Below are 10,412 nucleotides of genomic sequence, written 5' to 3'. Positions count from 1 at the left end.
GAGCTCTTGAAGGTGCATGAGATTCATTGGCTCTCAAGAGGACAAGTAGTGAAAAAGCTTGTTACATTGATGCTAGCTCTATTGTTTATATGGATGAGGGAAAATGTAGAGTTGTATATGTTGTTCACCTCATTCAAGGTTGAATTCTTCCTACATCTGTTAGCTATTGTGCTACACTACCTAAACCTTCTAAATAAAAAGTTCCAAGTTGAACAAGTAGACATAACTTCAATAGGAACAGAGCTTATGGTCACTATAGATATTCTAGAGGCCCGCTTCTTATTGGGAGACTTTGGTCATGGGACACAATATCTCACAAAGTTTTATCAGCAATTTAAAGATAAATACATGCATTTTCCAATCAACAATGCTAGATCTATAGAAAGGCATACTCTTCATAATAATCAGTTGGAACCTAAGGATAAATGTAGCCAATTGGCAACTTGGGAGAGCTACATTGAAATTGGCAAGCAATTTGTATAGAAAGTTATATCTACACTATATGTGAGGTTTTCCGATTTAAAACTATTTGAGGCTACAAAGATATTTAGCCCTAAGGATTGCCCACATTATGTCTGTGGATGCTTCACAATGGGTGCAATTTGGATAAATGACTTATTAGAAAATTTTGGGACCCTTATTGATGTTGATGCATGCAAGCTTGAGTATGGAGACTTTATGGTGAAGTTAAAGAGGACATGTCTAGGTCAAAATATGCATGTTGCATGGCAATCATGTGGGCATGATATTGAGTTTGATCAAGCCTTTGGAGAGATGAAAAAGTTATGGCATTCATGCTTACTTATTGTTGCAAGCACAATTGATTGTGAGAGAGGATTCTCTAAAATAAATCGTATGGAGTCCAATGATCACAATGGGATGTCATTGGAGACCTTGAATCAACTCATGTTTCTTTCATATAATGGTGCTAAAGATCCTTTGGATGAGAGAGAGAGAGAGAGAGAAAGAGAGAGAGAGCGCCTGGCCGCAGAGCATTGTTGCGACAGAGTTTGGAGGCGTTGCATTCCTTGACCGAATGGATGGAAAGATGCATGGTTCCATGTTAGTGACTTGGACTGGCACTATCACTGTACTAGAGTGCCAACACCACTTGGCAAAGCACTGCTAATGATAGAAAGGGGGGAGCTTGCACCAAAATATTGGGCATTTTTCATCTCTCTATTTTCACCTTTTTTATTAAATTTTCTAGTTAATAACCACGTGTTAACACTAGATTTTTTGTGGGACATGAGAAAAGGTGGGCCTTATTGATCATGTGCTCAAATGGGCTATTTACACCAAAAGTTGCCGGAAATAGGAGGGTGCAATTATATGTCACTGAAAAGGTCCCCTTGCCCTAATTACCTTTTGGGGAGAAGAGAAGCATGCCAATTTCTCTCGCCCAACCCAAATCATGCAAACCATAAATAAACTAGGATGGCATTCCAGCCAAATCAACCCACACAATGCCTACTAGTATCATTCTTCAAATAACGCCTATTTCCATCTTCTTCATTGCCTTGCCTTCTTCTGCATGGCCACAGCCATTGCACTTGCCGTTGCCATGGCCCCTTATCTACCTCTAATTCTTAGCTTCATTTACACTACAAGATATAGGCCTTATACCGACGTTTAAAGCGACCAAAATACAAACAACAAAATTTGCCCCCGTCGTCGCAAAAAGCGTCGTTATTAACGACGCCATAGAATCGTCGGTATTGGCGTTGCTATCAGCGTCGCTATGCACGTCGCAAACCATCGCTATGATGGTTTGCGACGTGCATAGCGACGCCAATAGCGACGCGAGCAGTAAAATTTGCGACGCTAATAGCGACGGTAACAGGGAAAAAAAATTTTGTGGCAGGGCAGATATAGCACTGTGTGCTTTATGAGAGCCATACAAAATAGTCTCTGCACTACTGTGTACAATGCGCTTGCAAACAAAAACAATGTATACTGAAATCATAAAACTGATACATGAAATAAATACATGATCGCATAAAAAGCGATTGGTACAATCATGACAGGATATCACTAATACATAGAACATGTCTACATAGATCAGGCAACTAAAAAATAAAGGTGTGTGAGCTCCATGGATCCAAGGGCGAGCTACGCATCCTCGTCCCTCGAAAGCTCGTCCCGCCGGCCGCAAAGGAGCATCGAACGGACTCTACAGAAAAAGAAACAACACATCAGTCCACCATACAATAATGCATTCAAATATCTCATGGTAACTACGGACAAGAAAGATGAGTGACTTATAGAGCCACTGCGTCTATACAATCGGTCGACCAATGCCCTGAGACCGTGCCTCTCTGCATATCGAGTCTCAAAGCCAGTCGGATCGTGATTTGTAACAGAGTGCTGCAAAGAAAACAAAATGCTAATTGTTAGAAACATGATTGTCAGTACAAAGAATATTTTAAAAAAATAAACAAGCAAAACAAAAGAAAAACTTACAAAGTCCTCCAAATATGTCCTGTGACCGCCACTCCCAAGATGATGGACCACTCTGGTCTCGAGTCGTGCCCTCGTCGCCTCGCGCTGCTGACTCCAACGTCCTGAAGAATCTGTAGCCTCCTCCCTCACTCGGCGCCAATCGTCTGCATCTAACCACTCGGGCTTTGCAGCCCCACTCTTGATTGCCTTGCGTGCGTCGGATCGTCTATGTGACATGTATGCATGCATGCAATCCATCATCCAGCCCGTAGAGAATCTATCTACTACGGCTGGCACCGGAAACTCCTCGTGCAAGGATGCTACTATGTAGTCCTTGCTCCCCTTCGGTATGTTCTTCCAATGATCCAAGACGTGCCGAAAAACTTGTTGGCATAACTTTCTCATGCGAGCCATCACCCTCCTCCCCTCATCATTCATGACAATGGCTCCTGACCTACTATCAACTAGATATCCATAACCCGCAGGAGTCTACCTAAGATGGATCCTCTCCCATCTGCATCCACGCTCATGGGCATATCCAGGAGACCCCTATGCATCCGGTGTACCGACGAGGGTAATATCGACCGGAGTGGCACCCAACCCAGGGGTGCCACCTGGCTGATTGCTGCGCAAAAGCTGGAGTAACTGGAGTAGACGTCCCCACAGGTGTGACAAATCCTGGAGATGACGCAGCTCCAGCTGAATGATGAGACGGAGACACCGCGTCCGTGTCTCCACAGCATCCACCTGAGCCACGAGAGCGAGGAGTCGCACATGTATCCCGTGTCGACCGCGGGCTCACTGCCTCTGTATCTCTGTAGCATCCCCCTGATCCCGACGCACTCCCTCCCTCTGGCCCAAGTCGTGAGCATCGAGATCGTCTGCTCAAAGCCGAAGCATCCGATCGCGCTGAAGCAGATCTAGCAGAGCGCCCTGACAAAGGCCGAGACAGCTCCTAGTCTGCCATTTCTCTGAATCTGGCGATCTGGTCTGGAGACATGTGTGCGAAGATGTCCTGTAACTCAAGGAGCGCGAGAAAGCTGCATGCAACCATCAGCACTCAACTGCGGGCCAAAGCGCCTCCATCTTACCTACCTCCTTCAAATCCGTTCGTGCCCCTATAGTGTCTCTCTTTCCTGTGATTTGGTCCCATAACAGGCTGCCCACATTCTTGAAAATATGCATGGGATCCAACAAGTGGTTGACCTGTAAGTGGGTCCAATATGGCAACTCGTAGAAAACTGAGAAATGTCGCATTCCATTTGGATGTGATTCTGTGTGGACCATTTTCAGCTCGCACCAGCTTGCGGCATTCATACGTGTTGGAGGTCATCCAAGGAAACCTTTCCTGGTTCATGATCCTCCGGCAAGAAAGCAGCATGTCCTTGATATACCATCTTTTTCATGGTTCGTTACCTTCGGGAGTCTAACTATAGCCCGCACAATGGACATGCATGATAACCTGAGGTAACCAAACCTGTTCCAACACCACGACCTAGTGAATACTTGATTGAATGAGATAAAATATAGATATTACCAGCGAGAATGGAGGCCTGCTCACCTGAGCACTCTCCCAATCCCGAAAAGTCATGCATCGTCCACATGAGAATGGCTCGAATATTGGCTGATCGCCGACCATCGCGCCTGCTCATATCTTGCACAGTGACCCCCTCCTCCCACAAAATCTTAAGCTCGTCGACTAATGGACGAAGATACACGTCCATATTTTTTACTTTATAGCGGCCTGGGACGAGCAAGCTAAGAATGAGATGTCCTTTCTTCGTAAAAAACCATGGAGGAATGTTGTAGTTGACAAGGACTATAGGCCACACACTGTAAGAAGTTGAGCGCAGACTGAATGGGTTCATGCCATCCATTGCGAGACCGAGCCAAAGATTCCTTGGCTCTCGGGCAAAGCCTGGGAAGGTAGAGTCAATGTGGCTCCATGCGCGCGAATCCACTGATATCCGTTAAACTCCATCCATGGACCTATTCTGCGCATGCCACGTTGTCAAGCTCGCCATATCGGACGTACGAAACATGTGGTTTATGCGGGGGATGAGCGGAAAGTGTCTGAGAACTTTTTGAGGGATGGTTTGCCCTTGCAAGTCCTGTCGATACCTGTGAGCACTACACTTTGGACATGTCTCCATAGTCTCGTATTCTCCTCAAAACAGACAGCAATCGTTGATACATGCATGGATGTTATTGTAGTCCATGCCAAGCTTCCGTAAAACATGTCGTGCATCATCACGAGACTCAGGCATGGTATTTGCAGGTGGTAATATATGATATTTTAATAATCTGAAAAAAATCATAAAACACCTTGAAAAAGCACAAATTTTTGTAATAATAGTGTCGAAAAAAAAATCAATGAAGCGTATGTACAAGGTACCTGAACAACTCGATCACACTCGGATCGCTCCACCCATATTTTACTTGCACACTTAAGAGTGCAAGCAATGTCTTCAGCCGAGATACTCAACACCCATCATATAATGGTATGGATGCTTCCTCTCTAAGTGGATTAGAAGTCTCGACATCTATAGGAATCAATGCATCGATCATTGCCTCCATCTCAGGCTCCAAGATTGTAGGTAGATCTGGAAGTTGCCTGTCTCCTCTTGTATTAACGGTATAGATTGGCCTTGTGAGTGGTGGATTGACTCCTGCACTCCATCCATCGCATGCCCACGTACTCTTCTAATTGGCCACAAAGGGTGCACTCCCCCTTGGGACGAGTCATCACCTCCCTGGGTAAAAAATTTGCCAGCAAGACCCAATCTTATTGTATATGGTATTCAATTAGCTTGCGAGTACAATGCATGATTGATATTAACTTCAAATTACCATTTGTTGAAAATCCGCAATCGCTTGATCAATGATCTCAGATTGAAACTCGCCAAATCATCGTACGTGTTCTATAGACAATTGGCGTTTTCGTCTAATTGCTAACTTACATTGAGAGCAAGGACATGGGACACGTTGATTAAGATACGCCTCGCGATCTTGAACAATAGGACCTTCTTCGTTTTCCATCTTGTCTACGTTACAACAAACAATTTAATGACTTGTAATACAATTTCGGAAAACCCTTCACTCATTGTTTATTGGAGGTTCTAGAATGCACTTGGATTGAGATTGAAGCTTAGTCTCGTTGAGTTTAACTGTCACTTCTCACATCAAGCATTAATTTAAGACACTTCATGCCTCTTATCATTGGATGATACATGAGCCATTTGTTAGATATATTATAGTGAGACAATAGGACTAATTGTGACATGTATATGCTCTCTTGATACTCATTGGATGCGGTACCCCTATCGTAGGATGGTTTGATGTTTTGTCTTGGATCTATTAGCACCTTCCCCATCAAGTAGAAAAAAATTCAATAGTGCATAAAGCTTCCATTGACATAGAATGCTTGCTTTAGTACCTAAAAATTTTATGTCTTTCTTCTTGGTTCCTATCAAAGAAAAGGGCCTTACAAATAGTTTCGACATCAATACTCTTTTCCTTTACCTATGTGGCATACGATTATGCTCCGATTTCCCACAATCCTAAGTGACTTGGAATTTGAAGTGTTGAGGGAGGTCACCTCCTACCCTTTTCCCCTATATGCATCCATAAGGAGAGGACAAATGCAGCGATGGAGGAGTAGTCTTTCTTGTCAACACTCATCTGATGCCATTTTTTGTGGACAAACTCAAAAACTCATTCAGTGCCCTTGAGATTTTTAGTGGCAAAGGTACTTGCCATTATATAAACATAAGAATGGGTATACGTATACGATACAAATACACTAGATGATCTCCTAGTAGCACTTGTTGGGGCTACTTATATTATTGTGAAGTTGTGAGTCTACATCTTGCTCATGCATTAACATGCATCTACTTCTCTTTGTTCATAAAAGAAGAACATACAATAATTTATGTTTGGTACAAATGATGCATTAAGTAATTATGTGCAAAACCCCAACATTCTCAAGAGATAGAATGTTATACTTTTACCAAATTAAAAATATTATTACAAAGAAAACACATTGATAGAAGAGCAAAACTTCCTTTTCACAAGAATTATATATAGAATAACATAATTGAATTGTAATTAGTTATAGTAAAATGTCAAAAGTAAATCATTACAATCGGTTAGTGTGCCTAAGTAGAAATATGAGCTTGGAACATAGGCAAAGAGAGATGAGAATAGAGCATGGGGCATGTAGGCTCGGGGGGTCCACTAGGGTTTACCGTATGGTACCACGTGAGTGTAAGAGAGGGGGTTATTTAAGGGAAAGAAGGCAGATTTTATAAGGTAAGGTCCCATAAATAGGGGATAGATGAGGGGTATTTTCATATATTTCTTGCACACATGTGACGTATCCTTATTACTACTAGTGAATCCCCTGTGCATGTAGGCTTTGGGAGAGGGTTCACTATGCTTAATCATGTATTGATCGTCAAAGCTGTTATATAGGAGGGTAGGACATATCGGAAGAGGATTTATTGCTATTTTCTAGATTTTTGCAATGCATTTGACATGTGTCTTGTGCTAGGCTCAAGTTGCAACCATAGGATAATGGCGCACTAGAAGATCTATAATGGGGATTCATGCCTTGTATGATTTAGTGATTGGGAGGATACATGAACTAGGAGGGATTTTTGATATGGTGGATAGTTGCATCCAAATGGAGTAGTGCACACTTTCACCTACTCTATTTTGTGTTTATGATGACGAGCTCTCAAATTATATGTATAGTTTGGGGGGACCAATTAGCAGGCATATTGATATTCATTTTATTGTATGCAAATGATGTGATATTGACTGCAGACTCTCTTGAGGGCTTTTAAAGACACATGGATGCATTGCAAACATTTTATATGCATAGAGGATCAATAGTGAACCTTTGGAAGACAAAGATGATGGTGGTTAATAGTACATTCAAGTCATAAAAATAGACCTTGCTCAATTAGATGTCAAGACATGGATAGCACTGATATACAAAGTAGAGACAAAGATGGCCTTTTATTGAGAGCATCTCCTTTATACCACAAAGGTTTTGCCCACAACCTCTTCCATTTCCTCCCTCTCCCTCCCCCTCCCTCTCCCTCTCCCTCTCTTTCTCTTTCTCTCCCTCTTATTTCCTCCCCCTCCCTCTCCCTCTCCCTCTCTTTCTCTCTCATTTCCTCTCCCTCTCACAATATATCCTAACACTCTCCAAAAGAAAAAGGGAGAGGGAGAGAGAGAATGCACTCTCCCTCCCTCTCCCTCTCCCTCTCCCTCTCCCTCTTTCTCTTTCTCTCCCTCTCATTTCCTCCCCCTCCCTCTCCCTCTCCCTCTCTTTTTCTTTCTCTTTCTCTTTCTCTCCCTCCCTCTCCCTCTCTTTCTCTCTCATTTGCTCTCTTAAACAAGCAAAAGAGAAAGTGATTTAAACCCTAAACAAGCACAAGAAGGAGAGAATAGACTCACCGATGAGATATGGCGACTGTGGGGCGGCTCCTTTTCGCGATGAAGGCTCCTCCTCTCCTTCGCGAACAACGGCGGCGGCGGCGACGACAAGCCTTCTTCTTTTCCATCTCTTAGGACGGTCTCTCTCTCTCGCTCTCGCTCTCGCTCTCGCTCTGAAAACATAAGACACAAAAACGCGAAATTAACCCGCGTTCGGTTTCGACTTATTTTTTTTCCCTGTGGAACGTCGCTATTTGCGTCGCTTTTGCGACGACGCCGGTACTTGCGTCGCTACCGGCCATCGTTATAGACTTAAATCCTTATAGTGTTATTGCTCTAGTTTTCCTCTTCTTGCAACGCACTAGTTGCCTGAATTCATCGCCACACAACCAGCCAATATGTTTTTTCTCTTCTGCATGCCTTATCTCAACGTGCAGATAATCACTATAGCACTGTAGATCAGATCAAGTACTGTAGTGACAATGTCTACGTAGAGAGACGGCCGACCAAAGAGGGCATTCCACGCAAGCAGCTTGAGGACGGCAGCATGCAAAAGGCCCGTAAGAGCAAGGCTTTCAACGTCTTAGGCAGACGCAAGGAGGCTGATTACCTTAAAGGGATCGAGCATCTTGAAGATGGCAGCACAGGTATAATTCGTACGAGAGATCCACTCCTGGCCTCACCAGAATGAGTATCAATTGGGCCTTCAACACCTACCTTATACATTTCAAGAGTATCTGCTGGTTATAGTCCACCAACCACCAACAAAGAATGGCAAAGAATGTGATAATTGTTTTCTTTGACGAGAGCGAGCTTACAGAGATGATTGTGCACTTGAAAATAACAAGGTGCTCTGCAAGCTTTTCAAGGTTTCTGAAAACGATCCTGGTGACAAGAATGAGATGATTTTGCATTAGAAAATATGAAGAGGTTCCACAAGTTTTTCAAGGTTTTCTGAAAACGATCGTGGTGATTAGGAAAATAAATATCAACTGGACATTCTGCACCTACCTAGGTTCCGACAGGTACCTGTTTATCATCCATCGACCACCAACAAAGAATGTGATAATTGTCTTCTTTCACAAGAGAGAGCCTGCACAGATGATTTTGCATCAGAAAATAAGAAGAGGTGAACTACGTCAAGCTTTTCAACGTCTCTGAAAAAGCCAGAAGTCTCATGATTGTGCCAAGCCAGTACAAGCCTTTCTTCAACAATCCCTCTTTAGGAATTAGACAACATCCTAACGACTCTATTTGTGCCCCTTCGAGAGGTGGGTACCAAAACATAATCTGCGGTGGGAGTTTTCCAGCAACACGGCCTGATCAGCCTGATCACTCACCTGCAGCATCGGCACCTAATTAATCATTCTCATCTCTTGACTGACATATATACGAGGAGTCCTGACATGACAATGTCAAGCACCCAGATGATGTTAAATTAGAGCCGAGGCACATGCAAGTTGACAGCTTGCATTGACAGTACGAAGAAACTTGGGATCAGCGGCCACACGCAGGTTCAGTTTAGACAATTCAAGAAAACAGTATGAGGAAGGTCTAGCATATCTTAGATGAGAAGTTGTACACAATCTAGTATGAAACTTTCTCAAAATGTAATGTGAATTCCACTCAGAATAATAGAATGAAACTTTGCTCAATCCTGTGTACTGTTACAAAACCTGGCTTGTTTGAGGCGGAACCCGAATTGGGATCAACGGCCCAAAGTGCACCTTAGACACAAAAAAATCACCACCACTACTTTTTGCAAAATTAAACCCAGCTTGTGGAAAAATGGCTGCGTGATAGCCCTCATAACATGTGCTAGAAAATGGTTACCGGGAAATGGTGTAAAAATTACATGGTGCAGTGAACAGAATCTGAGAAAGAGATAGAGATAGAGAGTACACAACAGATAAGAGGAGAATTAGAAAATTTCTTTAGCTCCAAACAACTGATACAGAGATGGCTCTGTCCACCCGTGCGCTTCCACAATGAAGCTTAGATGGCGATATAGACAAAAGATAGGTAAAGAGCTTAAGGCTAGTTGAAACAACTCTGACTGGGTGAAAGATAGATAATCGATGGCTGTGAAGGGGTTTAGCTTTTATAACCCGTGAAAGCGGTTAGATCGGCATGACCGACCTACCATATGAGCCTCCACTAGTCGGCCAGCGAATATTCCCTTTATCGTCGGGCCAGGAGCACTGCACCCGGACCTCTTCCAGGGGGGGCCGCTGGCCCCCTTAGAACCCCCTAACCAAGGGCCGCTTCCGCGGCCCCCAAACCCCAAAATAGGGGCCCCTTTTAACTACCTTATCCCGCAACTCAATGCAATGTGCCTCGAGTTGCTACCAGCTTAACTACTTAGTCCAACCCAAAGATTAGACCCACAATGGTTACCTTTTTACCATCCGGTCACATAGACCTCATCTGATATACAAGTCAAGACTCAACCATTGTCCGGGCTCACATTTGGCTTCTCCTCATAATGGGGGCCTTACAACTTTGAGCACCATGGATCATTGGTG

At 43.5% G+C, this 10,412-nt stretch overlaps 1 protein-coding gene across 1 annotated transcript; it reads right to left on the bottom strand.

Annotated features, from left to right (window-relative positions):
• Positions 1-1,977: 1,977 nt before the first annotated feature.
• On the bottom strand, positions 1,978-3,795 carry LOC148038988 (uncharacterized). Its single transcript, XM_087674856.1, has 2 exons — positions 2,464-3,795; positions 1,978-2,367 (listed from the first exon to the last, which is right to left on the bottom strand). The coding sequence occupies exons 1-2, from the start codon at positions 2,878-2,880 to the stop codon at positions 2,113-2,115; spliced, it is 672 nt and encodes a 223-aa protein (XP_087530982.1). The 5' UTR covers positions 2,881-3,795; the 3' UTR covers positions 1,978-2,112.
• Positions 3,796-10,412: the final 6,617 nt, after the last annotated feature.

This window comes from Lygodium microphyllum, chromosome 3 (assembly GCF_053477565.2).
Source record: "Lygodium microphyllum isolate KBCC chromosome 3, Lygodium_microphyllum_v1.1.10, whole genome shotgun sequence".
In the NCBI taxonomy this organism is placed as follows: Eukaryota; Viridiplantae; Streptophyta; class Polypodiopsida; order Schizaeales; family Lygodiaceae; genus Lygodium; species Lygodium microphyllum.
The sequence above is the reverse complement of the archived record's forward strand: the minus strand, read 5'-3'. Positions and strand labels throughout refer to the sequence as shown.